The following is a 20,851-nucleotide window of genomic DNA, read 5'->3' on the forward strand; positions in this document are numbered from 1 at the left end:
TCAACCAAGCAACGGACCATAAAATACCTAACAGCGAAGCAATCGTCCTCGCGATTGCAGTATGCTGTGTCAATTGAACATATCGCTACCATTATTCCGCTGGCACAATATTCACTATGCTCCCATAGCCTCTGGCAGTCGGTTTCGCTTGCACCACGAGTAAACCACCAAACTTATATTGTTTCTCGTGCTGCAGCCGAAGAAATATATTGCAGTGGCAGTCGGCGTCCAATTACTAGAGGGGATCTTCGTGAATCGAGGATTTTACGACATGAGCTGAAGCCATGTGGCGCAACGTATCTAATAGAACCACATGGCTGGAAGAGGGGTATGGGGACAAAGAACTGACGATTTGAGAGATCGGGCAGAACGAGGCTGTATTCTGCTTACATGACACGAGACTCGTTGAACTGGTATGTCGTTTACAGCAGTTCAATCCATATGATCCATGTATAAATGTCTACGGTAATGATAACTTCCACTCACCCGTATTAGTGGTGATTATCAGACAAGTCACCGGATGCAGAGCGGAGAACGAGGTCAAGCATGCGGCTTTCCTTCCGGCTAAGCATTCAACAGAACGGGCGCAGGAAATGACCTTTTATACTCTGGAAAGCAAGTAAGGGCTGAAGTGGATGGCACTAATGTTAGCTCCAATACATGTTGACCTGGTATATGGGATAACCACATCTCGTAAAATGAGCAGTCAAGAAGCTATTGGCATGGTGCTAACAAAATATGTCATCTGAGGAAAAGTAGCTGCCCTTTGAAACACACATGTCTTCAAGGCTTAATATTTGGCTTTCCGTCGGAAAATAACCCGCAAAGAGGAAATCCCCAGGCTTCTCCCACCCCGGTACCACACCATGGCCCCTGCACAAATCAGGAAGATACTGAGTCAGACAGTTTGAAGTTTCCAGCCTTCCATGTACTACCTTCAACCTTCCAAAAAAAAAAAAAAAAAGATGTCAACAACCTTTTAACTTCATTCTCATACAAACTCCTACAAATTAACTAATACCATAGAAATACAAACCCCGCAAGCTACAACTACATCTCAAGATGCTAGACGGCTACCCCAACCCCTCAACCCCCATCCAAACAATCGGCCTCCGCGAAATCTGCCAAGTAAACAATCATCACTTCCGCCGTCTCCGAGGCACAGAAACCTGGATCGAATACACTCCTCCCACCAGCTCCTCCACTGATCCTCCCACTAGCAGTACCACAAGAAGAGACAACTCCGGGGACCAAAGCACAAGCCCAATCTACCTCTCCCTCTCCCTCGAGTCCCAATCCCCCTCCGAACCAAACCACTGGTCCCTCTTCCTCGCCCGCGAAAACGCCCCAGGAAAACTATACCAAGTCACCGGCGACGCCGAGAGCATGACCTACGAGCCCTCGATCCAGGATGTGGATATCACACGGGCAGAGAGCTTCTATACTTTGTACCAGTTGGCGGAGATTTCGGATGAACAGGTGAGGATTGTGGAGGAGATTGCGGAAGGGGAGATGCCGCCGAAAGCGGAGAATCGGGCATCTGTGAGGGAGAATTGTCAGGGATGGTGTGTTAGGGTGCTGGGGAGGTTGGTGGGGAGGGGGATTGTGGGAAGGGAGAAGGTAGAGATGGTTAGGGGGTTGATGGAACCGGTTTAAGGGTTCATGGGGTATTTGCTGGGGTGGGGTTTCTACTGGGATAGTTCTTTTGCTCGGGGTTAAGGTTGACAGTTCGGTTGAGAAACTCAAGTTGCAGGCTTGCTTGTGTGTGTGCTTAGATCGTATCATCATTATTCGTAAATACATAGTGCAACATTCTGTATAAAAAAGGAAAGTACCGCCGCCATCTCAATGTAGCTTGGTGTTGTAGCCAAGCTCTCACCAATTCGAAAGTGTAGATGCGAGTGTATATGTCATACCAGATAAACCCGACGGGATAAGAAGAACCCGATGTCGCGGAGCATGCGAAGCAATCGGAAGTCAGGCTGGAACACGGGTACTAGAACAACCAAGGCTATGCTGTGTCAATCTCATTTGTTAGTAGTGTCATCTATACACCCTTCTTGGGGCCACATATTCCATATCCGGTACTGGTACCGGAACATATGCCGTAGGTGGACCTTGAGCAGGATACATCCGCACAGGAGCTTGTGGTGGCCAAGGGCCAGCGACTCCCGGGCCTGCAAATCGAGGACGTTCTGGAAGACTGCCACCACTATAACTGCGTCGTCTTGGGTCTTCAATAGGATCTGGGGCATGAGGTGGCATGTAGCCAGAGCTCGCATATCGTGGATGGACGGGAACAAATACGGGTGATTCAGGACTGGAGGGAACCGTTACTGGCTCTTCAGAAGCATATTCACGGAACCTGACCCCAGAATGCTTGGGTGGTGGTGTTTCGTCCTTATATGCCCAATGGACTCGTGGGGGTACGTTTGCGTCATGCCATCCGCCTGAATGTCTGTGGCTATATTGAGGCGTATAGTGTCTAGGATAGTCTGGAGAGAGGTCTCGAGGGGGCTTTCTTGAATATGCATCATGTGAGTGTCGACGCGCACGGGATCCTCGATGAGGGGACAAATACCGGCGATGGTATCGAGGTGATGGTTCCGGTGCTGGCGACTGAGGTTCAGAAGATACATCAGAGGGGTAATACCCTGGCATTGCTTCCGGAAAAACAGGTTCGGGAATGCTTGATGCGCGTTGCCGGCGTCTGCTTCTAGCCGGTTGTTCTGGCCAGACCGGCGGCGACGGAGCCCGTGGTTTGATCTCGGGTGGCGGCGATAACCTCGGTGGCACCTTGTGCGAGGGCGGCGGTGGATGCTCTGCGCTAGTGCGCCTTCCATTTGGAACACGGGGTGGTGTATCATTTGCCTCAACGTACCGATACTGCGGGACGGTCCGGTTCTTGGTTCGAACAAGCGCTCTATCCTCCTCTGGCTCCTCCTTTCGGACTGGGACTAAAGCCGATTGACTGGGAAGAAAGCGATGTTGATATTGTTCAGAGATTGGCGGCGGCGGCGATCGGGGCAGACTTCTTTTCAGGTAATCATACTCCAGTCGCCGGCTGACCTGCTCATGCCATTGAATCATTTCCATATCCGGTCCCGGGGGAAAAGAATCTCTAGGAAGGGACTTGGGAAAGAAACCCCCGAATGGGTTCCGAATATCCCACATTCTAACTGCATTTTGCAGGTATCTCACGTGCTCATTCGGGTCCAGCAGAATCTGGATTGTTTGCCATCGCACGAAGCCACTTGGTAGCAGCGCTGGAAGGGACGGGGGCTCAAAGGCATTGGTGGATGGCTGAAGGCTGTGAAAGCATCCTAAGGATTGATAGATAAACGAGAGCGCAGCCGGTTTCGTTTCGAGAAACAATGGATCATAATTGCCGCCGACTTTATGGTAAAACGCAGCCAGTCGCTCTGGAGTGAGATCGGTTGTTCCGCAATCGTGGAAGCTTATCTGCGGAAATCTTGTGTTGGCATTCGCTTTCTATGTAAAATAACGCGAACATGCTTACCATCAACTCTGCAATGCCCAGACAGAGCTGCTCCAACAATGGAGCCGGGCTCTTGTCGGCATTGATAAGCGGCCCCCAGAAGTAACGATCGTTGAACGACATGGCCGGGAGGGAATTGGGGCCACAACAAAATGCGTAGGGGTCATTTGAGAGCAGTTATAGCTGGGTCGCATTCACAGCAACAATGCCATAATCTGCGAATGCGAAAATTTGAAGAAAATGCCGCGTTGTCGCAGTTGGTGGGCGCAAGGCAGAGGCGGGGCGGTCAGGCACACACTGCGGGGGCCCGATGACAGGATCACAGGCAGTGATAGTACACTATGCGCTGTGGCAGATATAAAAAGAAGTGTATAGAGTATTGTGCAGATGCGAATATATACAGAGAGAATGAGAAGGGAGCATATTCTATTCAAGGAGTAGAGGAGAAGGTGGTGAGACCTGACAACCCCTCTTATGTGACACGTCAGGTGACTCCCCGCTCACTTACCTAATTAATCACAAGTAAACACGCTATCATCTCTGTACAAGTATACACAAGGTATTTTAACTGGTGGCCGTGACATCGATCTTCCGCTCCTTGGCCAGATAAGCACCATAGTAGATCTGCTGGGCTCTATTCAAGTGATTTCACTGTGTCCCTGCCTTTACTGACTGCTGCTTGAGGTCCTTCTTCAGCCATTTGTTGAAAGGATTCACGTTGCTTTCTTTCCCATAGATAGAGACGAGCGATGTATTTATCCTGACAGCACACAGATATTTGAAACAGCCAGGCACTAAGAATAGACCCTGCCTTTTGAGCTTCACACGTCTTCTTTTACTATACTATGCTACATACTAGGTAGAATACCTATGTGATCACTCGCGGCTTCTGATTGGCGGAACGCGGTGTACGGAGAGATAAATCGTTCTCATTGGCCAGTCCACTTAATGCTACATTTCCATTGGTCGGAACTGTTAGAAGCCCCACATTCTGCATTTGGACTCATTCCAGGGCTGTTTGGAATCTATACAAAAGTATTTTACTGAGAATGTCCACAACAAGTATCGCCCGACTCGCGTTGTATAATCAGCTATTCTCAGATGTCCTGTTTCTTTTCTTTCTGTTTCAACCCCGTTCGTCGACCTAACGCTAATGTCCCTGTGGAGGTGCTGTATCGTCACTCTTTTATCCGTTTGTTTGCACCGACCATTTTGACACTCCTTTGTTTCTATTGTCTGCTGTACGCTTCACTCCTTCGTGTACAGTTCCAGCCACTCCTCGGGGACATCTTCGGGCATCTTCAGTTCCGAAAACAGCGCGTCATTCACTCATTTACTCGACTCTCGTTGCTATTATTGTTACTGTTGTCATCCAACTACCTACCTTCTCTTCAACCATCCATCTGCTCAAACCAATAACGCTTCATACACCTCCCTGCAACTAGGGAATGGCTTTGGTACGGGACCCGGATTTTTGGCGCCGTTTCTCACGTGCCATCCATCTAGACGAGGAAGCAAAGGGACCTTCTGAAAGTGCAGAAACGGTCGTATATTCGTATGTCCTTTGCCCAGTACCGCGGCTTTATCGCCCAGTTGGCTAACACAAGGGCACTTATAGGCACGAGTGGATTCGACGTCAACAACACAAAAAACGAAAGACCTGCGCCTGTGGCTTCTTGATTGCCTTTATCGTGTGCTTCTTCATCGCAGCGGCCGTGGTGGTGATTTGGTGGTTCGCTACGCACAACTGGCTACGCGAGCCGTCGCATGAGTAACTCGATACCCGACAATCGCCCGCTTAAGTGGGTTCATGCATCATGGACTTCTGATTACCGAGGGCGACCTCTTCTACCAATATAAAAAACACGAGGCAGGATGTCAGGGCTTGGGCAACCCAGCGTGACGGATATTATCATCTCTGTGACTGGATTAGCAGGTTTCCTTTGTGGCGTTTGGGTGGTGCTGATTTGAGAAAATACCCTTTCTTTTGGTCCCGCTCTGAGCACAAGCCAGAGTCATTCAGGTCATTCTTGGTGTTTGGCGTTAGATCGATTAATACAGGATAAATTGCATACAAGTCCTACTAAAAACCCACGTGATCAGCCCGCATGTACCTACCAAGAAGGGACAGCCAATCACGCGTATCATTAGTTATCAGTAAACACCTCGCCTTTGCTACAATTCATTTCTTTACCAATTGATTATACCTACTGTGTTGTAATATCTAAGTGCCAGGCTCTTACAAGATACGCAGATGAGCATCTAGGATTCCGTAGAATACTTCAGTTCTGTATCCCTCCATTGGAGGAACGACAACCCAATCGGGAAGGGCGCTTATCAGCGGCTTATCGCTGCGCCTCCGCTTTCCCCGCAGATACCTCAGGTACCGCTGCTATATTAAAGCGCTGCAGTCCCCTGGCAATCTTTCATTTCCGTACGTGTCACGTTGTGCTGGTCAGTGATAAACTAGAATGTTTCCTCCGTTCGATTATTTCACATATCGTCGCATCCGGTAAGTGTTGAAACCCTCACCACCCTCCAAAACCGTGCGGAGATCATACTTCAGCCGAATGACTACTCACATTATACAGCGACTCGAAGAGACAAGCACGGGCGAACCGTATTGCCTCGCTTCCGCCAGGCTACCATGCCCCATTCACAGCTTTTGACAAGTCGGTGATCAACAAATCAATCGAGGAACTGGTGCAAGATGTCCAGGCCGATTCGGTTTCTGCCGTCGATGTTCTCCGCACGTACGGCAAGGTCGCTATCAAGGCTCACGAGAAGACTAACTGTGTAACGGAACTTCTTGTTCCGGAAGCGGAGAAGTGGGCAGAGGAGGAGGTGAATCTGGAGGGGCCGTTGGCTGGTGTGCCTGTTTCTTTGAAGGATACGGTTATGGTTAAAGGATTTGAGACCTCGGTTGGGTATACTAAGTTCTGTGGGCAGCCGGAGAAGGAGGATGGTGCTATGATTAAGTTGCTTAAGGATGCGGGTAAGCACACTTGACCCAGTACGTTGGCATTCGCGCATCGACTGATCGACTAGGCGCCGTTCCTTACGCGAAAACCGCACTGCCGGCAACCCTTCTGTCATTTGAGTCTGCGAACGCTCTCTGGGGAACTTGCAAGAACCCTCACGTTCCCGCATATAGCCCAGGAGGCTCTACCGGTGGAGAGGCGGCTTTACTCGCCCTGGGAGGTCGCATCGGTATCGGTACTGATGTTGCTGGCTCCGTCCGTGTCCCTGCTGCTTGGAGTGGTATCTATTCCCTGCGTTGCAGTACTGGTCGCTGGCCCAAGTCCGGTGGTAGGACGAGTATGCCGGGACAGGAAGGAGTCCCTGCTGTTTATAGTCCTATGGCACGCACGTTGAATGATCTGGCATACTTTGCGCGGTCCATAATTGGGTTGCAGCCGTGGAAGTATGACTACACAGTCCATCCGATTGCCTGGAGAGACGAAGAAGAGAATGAAGCCAGAAGTAAGAAGCTGCGCATTGGTGTGATGTCGAACGATGGTAAGTAATTGAGCTCCACTGGACTATAGACTCAACGCTAACCAGACCAGGTGTCGTTCCCCCAAGCCCAGCAATTGAGCGCACCCTCTCGACCACTATCGCCGCTCTCACCGCAGCTGGTCACACGGTTGTTGAGATCACACCACCTGAGACTGCTGACACATTTACCGGCTTCAACCTCGCTTCCCAGCTGCTCAACTCTGACGGCTGTGCCACATTCAACTCCTTTTTCCACAGCTTCGAGCCTTCCGATCCAGGTGCTGACCAACTATCCCGAATTGCCAACCTCCCCCGTGCCCTCCGTTATCTATACTACCTCTACGTCCGGTACATCAAGCGCGACGTGAAATGGGCCACCTTGATTCAATCCTTCAGTCCAAAGTCCGCTGCGGAGAATTGGAAGCTTGTCTACCAGCGTGAAACGTACCGTGCCACCTGGCACGCCTGGTGGGATGCCGAACCTCAGCAATACGATTTCATCCTATGCCCCGCCAACGCTACTCCGGCACTTCCTCACAGGGCTATGCGCGATGCCGTTTCGTCGTGTGGCTATACTTTCCTCTGGAACTTACTTGATTACTCCGCGGGCGTAATCCCAGTATCCCACGTGGATGCCGTGAAAGACGCCCTTGTCGCTCCGTACAAGACGATACTAAAGCGCCTCGGATCTAACCATGCTATTGCGCAGGGTGCATGGATGCACTACGATGCGGCCAAGATGGCGGGTCTCCCTACTGCAGTCCAGATTGTTGGGAGAAGATGGCAGGAAGAGAAGGTGTTGGGATACATGGCTGCGGTGGAGCAGGCATTGGAGGAGTACCGTGATCCCCAAACCGGAGAAGGCGGGAAATATACCTTGCTTGAGATTGATTGATCCGGAGTACGGTGCCCCAAAACGTGCATAATTTAAATACCACATGTAGAAATCTACCACATACCTCATTTTCTGCACATATTCTGCACCTCGTGGTAAAGTACAACCCTTGCCTCGGTGACGAATGGTGTTTCCGCAGCCGCTCTCCGAGTTCGGCGATATGTCCATATCTTCAGAGATCCAGCAAAAAGAATCAAGTAGAAGTATCCTAACTAAATAGGCCAATTGTATTACTGCGAATCTCAAAATCAGCCATCTGTGCTGTCACCGATCGACTGGCCACATGGCCAAATCGCTGCCTGAAACAGCAGGCCACAAACCAATTTCCGCTTCCATTTTTCTGTCTCTCACCACGCTTCCCCAACACTTTCATCAACTTCTTGTCCCCTGGTCTCTGGCCTTTGCAATTACCAGAATCCCATTCGTTCTGGTAGCAGACACTTTCCTGCAGTGATAAGGTCTGTTGTCCTCGCAATCTCCTTTCCGACGCCATAACCGTCAGCCGCACCATATCCGCATCGCACCAGAACCGCCGCAGACACGAGGCGATCAGTCCAGCCTAGCCTAGCCCTTGGCCAGTAAACACGCATCCCTAACTGCCCTCCGCCTCTCGATCTCGCATACCGCAGGATGCTGGCCCTGGCATCCGCGCCCTACTGTCTCCAGAACCGTCTCTTATACTCGTGATAACTAGCAGCGGAGCTAGTAATGCTGATGCGCGCTGCTGGGATGGGAAAATGGCATCCTCATCTTCGAAAGATGCTGCGTCATGGCGAAAAAGGAACCAGAACCAGAACCAAAACCAAAAGGACCAGATCCATTTCGTTAATGCGCGCCCGTCGTCTGAGACGGAGAAGTTGAAGATTCAGCGCATGGTGCGCGCTCATGTTGGGAAGTGGATTTCGGATCAGACGAGGGATCGGTCTGCTGAGGGGTCGTCTGCGCCCGGGTTGGAGAATGGGATGGAGAGTATAATACAGGAAACTGGGCGTGATGAAGGCATGAATTATGGGACACCAGGGACTTCCAGAGTGGTGTTTGTGGATGAATATGAGGGCTTGTCGCGGTCGTCTTCGTCGCCTGATGTTGTTGAGTTGTCGTCGCATTCGTCGTCTGACTCTAATGCACCGGTTGCTGTCCCTGATAGCAGTTTTGAACAGCGCCTAGTCGATCGCCCTGTTGTGAAACCTCAGTCCCGTACTCCGCACCGTACCCCTACACCACAACAAATGAGTACCAGTATTCACGAAAACCCTCATACCTATAATCATATCCAGGATGTCATCAGATCACGTCTTCCAACACCGTCTATTGACCGCATCGGTGTTAGTGCCTGGGATCCGTTTCATACCTATCCTTCTCGTTATTCGCCGGAATTTATCCGTCTACATGGAGGCTACAGTTAGTGCCCTCTCATTGTATTATGTGAACCACGGCTAATTGTACAGGCTTGTCGGTCGTTTGGCCGTTTTTGACTCCGGAATCCACTAATGGCTCAGGGGTCATTGGCAATTCGACATGGTTCCCGCTTTCATTGACCGATGCCACATTATTCACGGCATTTTTATTCGGCTCGTTATCTCACCAGTGCGTTCGGTGGCGCAATCGTTCGATTCCAGCAGGCGCCTTTAAGCCTCAGGACCTGCGGACTCTACAAATGGTCGAGATCGAAACCATCAAGTCGATCAACGAAGCAGTTCAGGATCCCGCCCGGGCTGCAAGCGATGCCGTCCTTCTGAGTGTGTTATGCATGGCACACAATACGTCGAATACTAGTTCTCAGCAACGTGCCGATAGTACGCCATTCACGGCACCTTTGCAGCGTTTGCAATGGCTTGATGTTTACGGGAGTTTACCTCCGAATCTCGTTCACATAAAGGGTTTGATTCAGATGGTTATGCTTCGGGGTGGCGTGGAAAAGCTCGAGCTTCCCGGACTTGCCTCGATACTGTCCTTGTGAGTTACTATGCAGGGTGGTTCGCGATATGAGCATTGCTGACATCCACAGCTCCGACATACTCACCGCAAGTGCGTACCTCTCACGACCAGTTTTCGCCTGGATGCCCCTCGAAAAGCACCGTAGAGGTCACACATTACAAACCCTACTCAACTTCACACCTCTCGACATACACCACGGCTTCGGGCGATTCCGCGATTTCGGCTTTACCCCCGAAATGGCAGAAATCTTCCAAGCAGCCCGCGTCTACACAAACATAGCCGAAGACTACTTCAAAGGAAGAATTGTCAAACCCGATCTCACCATGCTCGTCGACCAACGCAACCTAGTCCACTTCACCATCCTCTCCCTCCCCTCCGCCAGCGAACTCCAACAACGCCACACCTACCGCACGCACGAAATCATTTACGAAACCTGCCGCTTAGCAGCGCTAATCTATGGCGTCGGCGTCGTCTTCCCCCTCCCCTCAGGAAGCACACCACTCCCCGTCCTCGCCCGCCTCATCCAAACTATCTTACAATGTCCCACATCCTCATGTATCTGGGATTACACCGACGCCAGCACAGCACTAACATGGGTCCTTGCGCTGGGCGGCATCGCCGCGGAAAATCTCCCACAGCGAACATGGTTCGTCTCCGCACTTGGCCACACAGCTCGCCAGAATCGGATATGCTGCTGGAACGACTTCCGCAATACAGTGGGGACATTACTATGGTGCGACGCTGCTTGCGAGCAACCGGGGCAAAGGCTGTGGTTGGAAGTGGCGAGATCGTTTCAGTTGGGTTGTTGATGGATTTTTCCCTTTTTGAACACCCAATCAAAATTAAAGAAGGATATGAATTATGACGCCTACGAAGGGAGTATGAATGAGCATGGTGTGGTATGGCATGAGGATATATATATTGGTTTTGCATGCATGTCTTTTGGCATCTAAAGGGTTTCATGTTGTCTAATGTGTATGCATGAGCAACAATTCATTATTTCTTGAACATATAAAATGTCTGGATTATGGATAATCCGTACTTCCATACTGATTCTCAGCAACTGGGTCAACAAGCAACGACTCCCTTTCCCTCTCTGCGCTTTCCAAATCCCCCTCAACAATCCGTCGCACTCCCAAGAAAGTAATACCCACCCACAACCCTCCCACAAAACCCGTAACCCCAGTGAACAACCAATCAACTACCTCAACCCCACCCTCCTTCCAAGCAAGGGTATCCAGCCCAACCTGCGCGAACCCCACAACCCCAGAGACAAAAATAACAAGCCCATACACCGTTCCGAAATGACGGTATCCGAAGACCCGCGCCGCGTAGTCTGAGCTTGCGCTGTAGAAAAATGGACGGTAGATGCTTATAAGGAGGATGGTTATGTATGCGGCGGGGAGACTTGAGATGGTGTCCATGAGACACAGGGTTGATCCTATAATGACTAGAATGAGTGTGATGGAGGGCGTAGGGAGGATGTTTAGGATTATGCTTGTGAGGGGGGCTGCGAGGATACCGCCGATGGGGAGCAGGATTGTGAGGGTTTGGGTTATGTAGTTTGCTAGAGTGGGTGAGTGTAGGAGGGATGTGTATTGGTGGTGGATGGTAGCGAGGAAGTAGTTTATGCGGAGGGTAGTGAGGGCTGTGAAGAGTGTATAGAGGATGAAATAGGGGGATAGGATTTGTGCGCGCGCGGAGAGATTGTGTAGAGTCCCTTGGATGGGGTCTTTGTGGGTTTGTGTTTGGGTCTGAGGTGTGTGGTTATTCTGGTCCTGTGGAAGGACTGGTGTCCATCGATTGATTGAAGACATGATTCTGTGTGTGCTGTTGGGGAAAGTGAGGAATGATTGAATCTTGGTGATGGTCTCTTGGTGATGGTTGACCTCGCGGACAGTTTGGTTTGCTTCTGTGGCTATATGAGCTTCTGTTTGGAGGACTAGCTCACCTACTGTTTTGTATGAAGTTGCTGGCATAATTGTGACTTGCGTAGTGAGTACGAAGAGTGGCATCAGCAGATATATCAGGAAGAAACGCTGCGTCGAGAACCCATCCGTATACTCATTAATCAAGTTGAATGCCATGAAGACCGCAGTAGACGCATCGTACGCCCCTGTCAGCATAGTGAGAATTAATCCCGAGTGCGCGGGAAATGTGTTTGAGAGGTGGAATGAGGGGATGTAAATGAATGGTCCGGCAAGGGCTAGGGATAGGTATCCTGCAATATATGCGTCGAAGGGTATGTATCTGGCAAATGCCAGAAGTAGAGAGCCGATGGTTAGGAGGCTGCTGCTGATAAGCCCGCATACTCGTGGGCCATAGGTGTCGAGGATTGTGCCTATTGGGAGTGCCGAGAGGTTTGTTGCGACGGCTGCTGTGGTGAACATTATGTTCAGACTGGAGTAAACTGTTAGATCTGTTGATAAGAGGTTGAAGGGAGGCGTACCGGATATCTTGTCCATAGCATACGGATACGCCTTGATGGAGTTCTTCCTGTGAGCATAGATCTCGGTATACACTTTCTTTGACCAAGATTGGTTTGATAGCTGCGTATCCAAATATGATCCCTCCTGACAGGAAGCAGGATAATACCGCAATGCAGACCTGGGCTATTCGCTTGTGGCTGTATACTTCGAAAGCCCCAGTCGTCTTCAAAAGACCGTCTGGTTCATCCAAAGGCAGGCCTTCTGATCCTATGCCTGTTCCCTCTCGCGTCCCCGAATCTGGTGGACCAACCTCTGCTTCAACCTCTCCAGACTCATTTGATCCCAATCCTGCAACTGGTTTAGTGGATCGCCTTATAGGAACATAGCTCAACGACGAAAACGAAGACGCTATTGAATCATCCGGAAGCTCCAGATACGCATCCTCATCCGAATCAGTGACAGAAGCCCGATCCACATCCTCACGCGACGCGCCAGAGTTACCCTCCAACCATTCAAGATAGGGGATACGGCTCAGCGACATGACGGCCCTTGTTTTATTCCACCTGCTTTGTTTCGTGTTGTGATCATTCACACGGCCAGCCTTGATCCGTAGTGGTCACTGCGGTCACTAGTTAGCTGGGGTTCCTGTGAATAGTAAGAGATGGGCAAGGTACTCCACAGTTTGTTGCGATGTGCGAACCTAACCAGATGAGTGCATATCTCCGGGGGTTTCTATATCTGCGTTTGATTTTTCTCAGTGAGGCATGTCGAGTTCAAGAGTGGTGATCTGGCGCATTACATGACCCCGCACTCTCCGCACACCCACATTTTCTATCCATTCTCCAATTCTCACTCAGCCAGGAGCAGTCCAACATAATACAGATGCCAATGGTGCGATATCTGTGAATCCACTATAATATTTCCATGCATAGTCCTCTGGCGGTCAACCTGTCTCGAAGGGTCTATATGCATGCAGGTGGCTGCCCGGATAACCAAATAGAGTAGTACAACGGCCGCGAGTGGACTGACTCGACCGGAGATAACGAGGCTATTTTAGCGCGGTGATATACCATAATATATGCCCGCTCTGAACCAACCAGAAAATCCCCCGCCGGAGGAAGAATACCATTGGAGCTTTGTGCGTAGCCACTGGCACGCTGTGTCGCGAAATACAAGCATTTGATTACGTTTGTTGCATATTTACTGGGGGTCTACCATCACGTTCTGGGTACGCTAAACGATGGCCCTACAGCTACACTCACGGAGTAGCAAATGAGTACAGAGTGCGTGCTCTTCGGATAAGGCGGATGGTGAACACATGCAAAATCCGCTTACTTAGTCGATGAAAATAACTATCATTCGGTATTTGACTCTGGTTCGTTGCCGGGGATTGCGTGGGAAGAAGCAAGACCCCTTGTCCCTGCACATCAGCATCCCCCCGAGTCAGCCAGTCAGCAGTAAGGAACAACGTCCAAAACGGTGATTGCACATGAATTGAACATGGCCATGTGTTGCGGGGATTCAACAAATATAATAATTAAGCAAGCGGATCCACAGGCGAACCACAGGACTTGATAGTTATTCGGACGGGTGAACCATTCAGGCGTTCGTACAAGTTAAGTCCCTTGGCCGGTTCGAATGGGGTATGGCTTGACGGAGTAAAAAGTCAGTCATTGCTAATTGTCAACTTTAACCTTGACTGATTGACGGCCAGACGGGGCAGATCGTTTTTAATTTGCCGACCGATTTTGCACGAAAATGGTTGGAGTCGAGGGGTTGACGGTGTATCTGGCAGGGGAGTCTAACCACTCACTAGCAGGTCTAGTGGTATCACTAGAGGGACTTTGGTGGTGGTGAGGAACTCATGGGCTAATTAACGGCCACGATGTACACAACAGGAATAGCCGGGTCAATTCGGCGGTGCAGGGACGTTGGACGCACGCTACTGTATTCTGGAGCGGATCCTGGCGGTAACAAGAAAAAGCATAGTCTTTGATGAAGGGGACCGCGACAAACGGCGACGATGACTACGACTACAACTACGACGCGGACGATGGATGATTGCGATGCCGGAACCTGAAGAAGCAAACCAAAAAGGCACCCTGCTGGTGCATTATACCCCGATTTATTCCCCTTTTAATCGCTTCCCCCGAGGTGACTCCGCCCAATGGCTCTGAAAGAATAAACTCCTCGAGTATTTTCTGATTCGGGCAGTGATCAGAGGCGGGAGTGTCAGTTCGCCATGCTTTACCGTGCCGGAAGAAAAGCAAGGCAAAATGGAAAGGCAAAAGGCAAATATTATTAGCTCCGTGAGAGCTTCTTATTGTGTGGCAGCATAACGCATGCCGTGGGAACAAAATAAGGCACTTGCCGATGATTGCTGCTGGAAATTGCTGCTTGCTTGCTTGCTGCTTGCTAGTACGCTTATCATCGCCCTTGTTGTCCCCGGCTTTCTCGGCGGATTCTTAACGGTCAACGACTGCAAGACCACTGTCCGGAGTATCCACATCATATGGGCCTGTCATTTATGGGGGTTGTTTGGCACACGGCACTTCTTCTACAGGGGACTGGGCTACTGCGAAATCGCTCAAGTCGATTGTCCACGCCAAGCACAGAAAGATCTTCCTTTTTTTTTTTCCCTGGGCTTTGATAATAATTGCTGTTCGTCACTGGGTCTTGTTTTTTTATCATTATTATTATATTATTTTTCGGGGCTGGACTTTGTCCTCTCGGTCTTGTCTATCATTCCCCCTCCCTCCACTCGCACGAACCATCTGGTTATTGGGCATTTAATACACCATCTTCCCCCATCATAATCCTTGTTATGTTGGCGATTCGTTTTAGTCTCAAAGAATACAACTGGTTTTTGCTTGCTAGACTTGCGCGATTGCTTCCATTGTTGTTTCGCTCCTTTTCTTCCCATTTGATGCTGTCTCTATCCATGGCTATTTCACTCATTGTTCGATGACCAACTGGATACCGTGATGAGGGGATGGTCAGTTTATGCGATTGAATCGGTTTCCCTTCTTGGTCGTGACTCGCTAACATCGTCCTCCCGGTTTTATAGTCTTACCTGCCGCCAGCGCCATTTGAAATGTACGCATACCTTTCCTACTATATCTGATGCGCCAGACCGTATTTTCGGTGCATATTGCACAAACGTCTCTAATATCTGCGCTTGCAGGTGATAAAACCGGTGTCGAATGTCTACGGTGTCAGCGCTCCGGACGACGGTGTATACCCGCGCCTGCAAAACCGGAAGAGATCACTTTTCGACACGGTCAGAATCCTTCACTAAGAGCTAAAGGGCCGCCTCGATACGGGGAGAGCGATTTGGCATTTCCGGACGATCAGACTTGGGTTGAGACGCCTCCCGACGGTTCGTTCATCGCCTTCTGGAAAAGAATCAAAGGTTGACCTGTAGCAGTCGCTTTCGAAGACGAAACAGACCGCACAGCAGCGGATTACCACGTTATAGGTCCAGAGGCGATGCCATTCGGCGCAGAAACAACATCTGACAGCCGGTCATCAGCTTCTTTGGCCACGATGACTCCTCCAGTTGTTCCCACCGGCTTGCTGCCTTCGTTTTCGCCGGGCGATTTGGCGCATCCTACGGCTTTACCTGTATCTCGACCTAGTTCCGTCAACTCTTTGCTTCCGGCAGATACCCTGGTCGCTCGTCCAAAGCTGGCTAGTTTGAACGAGGCTTTTCTTCTGAGGCATTATCGAAAGGCTCTTGGTGCATGGGTGCGCACATTTTATCCTCTCATATCTGAAGCTACGGACAGCTAATAGAGATGCAATAGCTTGACGCGTGTGACTTTGAAAGACACTTTTCGACAGAGGTGGTTGACCGTGCACCGCTATGCGCACTCCTACTTTACGCTTGTCTGGCAATTTCTGCCCGTCATCTCTGTCATACTACGAAATCGGTGCCGCCGCATGTTGCGGACGAATACCATGAACGATGTATTGCGATTCTTCTCCCGGTTCTGGAGAATAAAGACTACAACATTAGCATTGAGATTCTTCTCGCCTCGACCGTGATACTACGGTTTTTCGAACAAATTTCTTGTACGTGCAATGAACCCGGAAAAGGGCGTTCTAAGCTAACTGTACCAGCCCAACATCCATCTTGCGACTTGCAGCGACATTTACTAGCAGGATCCGTCTACATCAGCTCGCACGTCGACTGCGCAATTTCCGGCGGCCTCGCAGAAGCCTCCTTCTGGGTTTTCGTCATACAAGACATCCAATTCGCACTGGCCTACCAAAACCCCCTTCGACTGACCTTCAGCCCCTTTGAAGAGAAACTCCGACAGGCATGGGCTTCCCAAACCCTCCTGGACGACCGATGCTGGACCCATCGGGCAATCTGGATCCTAGCAGAAACGATCAACTACTGCTACAGCAGCAACACCGGCGAGAGCCAACTCGACGCGATCGATGGAGAGGCATTACGGGAAAAGATTTGCTCATGGGAATCCGAACACCCAGCTGAATTCCAGCCGTTGCACTTCTCCCCAGCCGACCCGAGAAATAACCGACCGTTTCCTGTCGTGTGGTATACTAGTCCCTGGCATGGTACGTGGCATTCTATCGACGTGTTAACTTCATGGAGGAAGAGGGACTTCTCCCGATTCGAGTATGGGGCTATATGCTAACGGTTTTCTCGGCCGCAGCGACTGCGATCCAGCACATCTGTATGGCTAAAGCCCTGATAAGGGAACATGACTTACGAGTCATGCATATGGGTCCTGACTCAGACCGGCATGCAAGACGGTTGAATGTACGGCTTCTAGAAATTACCATGTCTTCTTTGTTTTCCCTGTCAATTTCCATTTCGACTAATTCCCCGAGAAACAACGTTACTGACAATCAGACAGGAAGAAGTCATGGAAAACCTCAGCGTTCTCTTCGGAATCGCTTTATCGGCGGACGATGATCCCTCCGCACGCACCATGGCGTGTCATGCTCTTTGTGCCTGTATGGAAATATTCCGCCCCCTTTTATGCGGATTTTCAACTGCAATTTCAGAACACCAACTAAACAGTATTATTCTGGACAACAGGCGGCTCCTGGATCCGCGATGCCCAAGCCCAAAATATCCTCCTCGACCTCCTCCGGCGAACAGAAGCCGAAAATGGCTGGCCGTGGACGTTCATGATGCAGAAACTAACTCAAGATTGGCGTCTGACTGTCCGATGATCTGCATAGAAAACAAACAAAGAAAAAGGTCAAAAAAACAAGGTCGCCAAACGTCAACGTCAACGGCTTTACCGCCAAACTTCTTTTCCCGCACTCTTTTCGGACATGCAGTAGTCGCTATGCTAGTGCGGGTTGGCGTTCCCACACGAAGTCCACAGTCCACAGTCCACAGTCCACAGCAACACAACCCACAATCCCGTTTTGGCTGTTACTGTTTACGGGAATAGCCAGGCTGGCATTCTATGGATTGTTGGCGTTGTTGACTCGCGTCTAACTATCGAGAGCGACAGCACATCCCCAACCTCAATCTCCAAATCCAGCCATCACCGAACGCGGTTCGGCGTTAAGCCGGTGGGACCGAATCGGAATCGGAAGCGCGATTGTCAATAAATCCAGCGCTCGCCCATGGCTCATGGCAGACGATCATCGTCGAACGGAAATCATCACAGTATGTACTCCGTACTTTCTCCGATGACATGACATGACCGTTGTGACTACTATGACGGAAATGCAATTGACGCTTCCGGCGGCTACGAAGTTTATGCACGGCGGATAATTCCTCCCGACCCATTCCCGATTGTGGGCAGCAAAAGCAAACAATAATAATTCAATATATCACTCCGGAGGACTGATAGTCTATGGAGCCACGCTTATTATTTACCGCCGTGGAGATACTCCGTACTTATCACAGTGGAGTGCAAGTGCAAGTCTGGACTGGACTGGCTGGACTGGGTTAGACGTGATATGTCGGTGGCCTGTTATGTAGAGGACAGGGTTGTACTATGCTGTATGTAGTAATAGCCTGTAATATAGGAATGTTTGAATGTTTGATAGTGAGGCTAACAGGGATATCCCTACTTGTGCATGGCTTGTAGATTGAATGCCGGCAATTCTCGATTTGGGAGACTTGCATATGTGGGTAATAAGCGGGCCAATAAAACTCGCATAAGGCCACCTGTATAGACAAACATAAGATGCTTTGTTTTGTACGCACTAGTCCGGACAGGGTATACTAAGCGAAAACACATTCCGAATAGTATTAATGTCTACAGACTCAGTCGTACCCAATAGCTCTCGGATAACTCACAAAAGCAATCCTCCCAGGAGGCGCCAACGCCATGCCTTCATGCCCCGTAACCCCGGGCTCCTCACCAAGTATATTCTGCGAATATCCAACATCCGACGGTTTTACTCTTTTCGAGAACCGAATCTACTCCGAAAGCCGAATACTAAGCGCCCGGACACTATCGTACAGATACTCGACCCTGCGGCCCCGATAAGTGGAAAGAAATATGGCACTTTAGAAAGAATATAATCCAGCGCAATTGCAGTAACAGACTCGATACCATGCTCGGCAGCGATGTTGCGAGCGCCTGGCTCATTCGGATCTCGTCTTCGGACTGCCCATCGCTGCCCATCATCTTGCGTAGGCTGCCCTCCCCGCGTCTCTGGCCCTCACGCAGCGCCTTTTCGTTCTGGAATTTCCCGCCCTCAATCGCGCCCAGGGGACAAGCGCCATACCAGACTGGCGCTTCATGGGGAAAATCTCGCGCTCGAAATGGTGGTTGTGATACTGTCAAATCAGACGAAGCCCTAAATACGTACTTTGCATCTAGATCCTACATCCTTATCTGGTATACTCCCAGTTCCTCATAAACCAGCCTAGTCATCATTCTTATATATATGGAAAAACATACACAGATTATAGTACACCAGTCATCAATCACAAACATATAACGCACGTGAAATAAAAACAGACTAGTCCATCCTATAGAATACCGACAATTATGATACGCCATTAATAGTCAACTTCTTCACATTCTCCCATACATTTCCCGTGTGCTGAAACGCCTTCCCAGCAACATATTTCATCTTCTGCCCCGTCGGCCTTGCATCATAACCCACCTCAACAAGGAACTGCACGTTACGCCAAATCGTCGTCTTAACGTGCATCTTCTGCGATGGCGAGATAGCCTCCCTGAAGGCATCAGGAAAGACGAATCACAAGGCTATCAGCGACCCCGCATCCAAGCTCAACCATTCTCGAGCTGACAGGCGCATCGAACAAAAAAGAACACAAGGAACCCACAACCACCACAGCTAAAGCCCTGCGGACCCTATGGGCGCATGCATTAGACACCAATGAAGAAATCATCTCCGCAGACAACAGCTCCCTGTAGCTAGGTGGCAGCTCCATCGAAGCTATGAAACTGGTCAACCTAGCGAGAAATCAGAACGTCGGGCTCAGCGTCGCGGATATCTTCATGCATCCCCAGATCGACAAGATGGCAGACGCGTCCGTGCATCTCGAGGTCCAGGTTTTCGAACGATGTTCCCTTCTCGCTGGTATCTAGCCAGGGCGCGGGTTTGGACGACATTATCGAAACGGCCGCTACACAAATGTTACGTTGGCAAGTCAGCGATCGAAGACCTATATCCCTGAACTGCGATGCAGGAGGGACTGATGGCTTTAAGCGGTACCCAGAACGGTGCTTATATTGCCCATCACACATTACCACTTGGACAAAACATCAGCCTGGCTCGTTTCAAGCAGGCTTGCCAAGTGGTAGTCACCGTCCAACCGATCCTTCGGACTCGTTTCATCTACCCTGAAGTATCCGGGGCGCTCCAGGCGGTCCTGCGAGGTAAGATCGAATGGCAATCGGGCGAGAGCCTGGATGATTACATGAAAGATGGCAAACAGCATCCCATGCGAGCCTGGGATGCACTTACGCGCTATGGGATAGTCCCAGATGATAACGACGGATGGACACTCGACTTGCTTTTCGACCGCCTTGACAAGGCTCGCACGCCTCATCTGGGCAAACCCATCGTGCGCTCATGCTGATTAAGAATGGCGCAACCAAGCACCATCTCTTCATGCGTGTCTTCCACGCGCAGTACGACGGTACCTAGATGCCGCTGCTCATGCAGGATCTCCGTGCCGCGTACCGTAGCCAGCCGCTACCGAAACGTCCCCAGTTCACAAACTTTGTGCGCATGCAGCTGTACAACAATGACGGGGGCAGAGCAGTTCTTTATTCGAATGTTGGCTGGATCAGAAGTGACGTCGATGATCAACCCCGCGTCAAAGAAGAGTGCAAACGTGATGAACACGGTGATCATGGAGGCGATCCCATTCGTCGCGTTCCGAAATCACGGCATCACAGCAGCGACTATGATCAAAGTGGCGTGGACTCTGGTTCTGGCCAACCTGGCCGCAACTTCAGACGTGGTCTATGGATACACGGTGTCAGGACGGAACTTGCCACTTGAGGGCGTCGAATCTGTCATTGGCCCTTGTCTGAACGTTTTGCCTGTTCGAGCGAACATGAACAACACGAACACAATCCTCGACCTTCTATAAACCATCCAACAACAGCA

The 20,851-nt window shown here is 50.3% G+C and overlaps 9 protein-coding genes across 9 annotated transcripts; 6 read left to right on the forward strand and 3 right to left on the reverse strand.

Annotated features, from left to right (window-relative positions):
- Positions 1-1,062: 1,062 nt before the first annotated feature.
- Positions 1,063-1,656, forward strand: ACHE_70603S (uncharacterized protein; the record flags this gene model as incomplete). Its single annotated transcript, XM_043282954.1, has 1 exon — positions 1,063-1,656. One exon carries the CDS (start codon positions 1,063-1,065, stop codon positions 1,654-1,656), a length of 594 nt encoding a protein of 197 aa, XP_043140282.1.
- Positions 1,657-2,043: 387 nt separating this feature from the next.
- Positions 2,044-3,622, reverse strand: ACHE_70604A (uncharacterized protein; the record flags this gene model as incomplete). Its single annotated transcript, XM_043282955.1, has 2 exons — positions 2,044-3,462; positions 3,521-3,622. 2 exons carry the CDS (start codon positions 3,620-3,622, stop codon positions 2,044-2,046), a joined length of 1,521 nt encoding a protein of 506 aa, XP_043140283.1.
- A 2,348-nt stretch (positions 3,623-5,970) lies between these two features.
- ACHE_70605S (putative acetamidase) lies at positions 5,971-7,892 on the forward strand (the record flags this gene model as incomplete). Its single annotated transcript, XM_043282956.1, has 4 exons — positions 5,971-6,011; positions 6,091-6,494; positions 6,548-7,018; positions 7,069-7,892. The coding sequence occupies 4 exons, from the start codon at positions 5,971-5,973 to the stop codon at positions 7,890-7,892; spliced, it is 1,740 nt and encodes a 579-aa protein (XP_043140284.1).
- Positions 7,893-8,629: 737 nt separating this feature from the next.
- ACHE_70606S (uncharacterized protein) lies at positions 8,630-10,639 on the forward strand (the record flags this gene model as incomplete). The annotated part of the gene is made up of 3 exons (XM_043282957.1): positions 8,630-9,293; positions 9,341-9,848; positions 9,901-10,639. The coding sequence occupies 3 exons, from the start codon at positions 8,630-8,632 to the stop codon at positions 10,637-10,639; spliced, it is 1,911 nt and encodes a 636-aa protein (XP_043140285.1).
- A 216-nt stretch (positions 10,640-10,855) lies between these two features.
- Positions 10,856-12,800, reverse strand: ACHE_70607A (putative MFS transporter Fmp42; the record flags this gene model as incomplete). The annotated part of the gene is made up of 2 exons (XM_043282958.1): positions 10,856-12,230; positions 12,280-12,800. 2 exons carry the CDS (start codon positions 12,798-12,800, stop codon positions 10,856-10,858), a joined length of 1,896 nt encoding a protein of 631 aa, XP_043140286.1.
- Positions 12,801-15,243: 2,443 nt separating this feature from the next.
- Positions 15,244-17,467, forward strand: ACHE_70608S (Zn(II)2Cys6 transcription factor domain-containing protein; the record flags this gene model as incomplete). Its single annotated transcript, XM_043282959.1, has 9 exons — positions 15,244-15,254; positions 15,327-15,355; positions 15,444-15,638; positions 15,687-16,006; positions 16,066-16,333; positions 16,382-16,843; positions 16,942-17,048; positions 17,146-17,245; positions 17,331-17,467. The coding sequence occupies 9 exons, from the start codon at positions 15,244-15,246 to the stop codon at positions 17,465-17,467; spliced, it is 1,629 nt and encodes a 542-aa protein (XP_043140287.1).
- A 2,219-nt stretch (positions 17,468-19,686) lies between these two features.
- ACHE_70609A (uncharacterized protein) lies at positions 19,687-19,845 on the reverse strand (the record flags this gene model as incomplete). The annotated part of the gene is made up of 1 exon (XM_043282960.1): positions 19,687-19,845. One exon carries the CDS (start codon positions 19,843-19,845, stop codon positions 19,687-19,689), a length of 159 nt encoding a protein of 52 aa, XP_043140288.1.
- A 71-nt stretch (positions 19,846-19,916) lies between these two features.
- ACHE_70610S (uncharacterized protein) lies at positions 19,917-20,315 on the forward strand (the record flags this gene model as incomplete). The annotated part of the gene is made up of 1 exon (XM_043282961.1): positions 19,917-20,315. One exon carries the CDS (start codon positions 19,917-19,919, stop codon positions 20,313-20,315), a length of 399 nt encoding a protein of 132 aa, XP_043140289.1.
- A 168-nt stretch (positions 20,316-20,483) lies between these two features.
- On the forward strand, positions 20,484-20,834 carry ACHE_70611S (uncharacterized protein; the record flags this gene model as incomplete). The annotated part of the gene is made up of 1 exon (XM_043282962.1): positions 20,484-20,834. The coding sequence occupies one exon, from the start codon at positions 20,484-20,486 to the stop codon at positions 20,832-20,834; it is 351 nt and encodes a 116-aa protein (XP_043140290.1).
- Between the last annotated feature and the right edge of the window lie 17 nt (positions 20,835-20,851).

This window comes from Aspergillus chevalieri, chromosome 7 (assembly GCF_016861735.1).
Source record: "Aspergillus chevalieri M1 DNA, chromosome 7, nearly complete sequence".
Classification (NCBI taxonomy): Eukaryota; Fungi; Ascomycota; class Eurotiomycetes; order Eurotiales; family Aspergillaceae; genus Aspergillus; species Aspergillus chevalieri.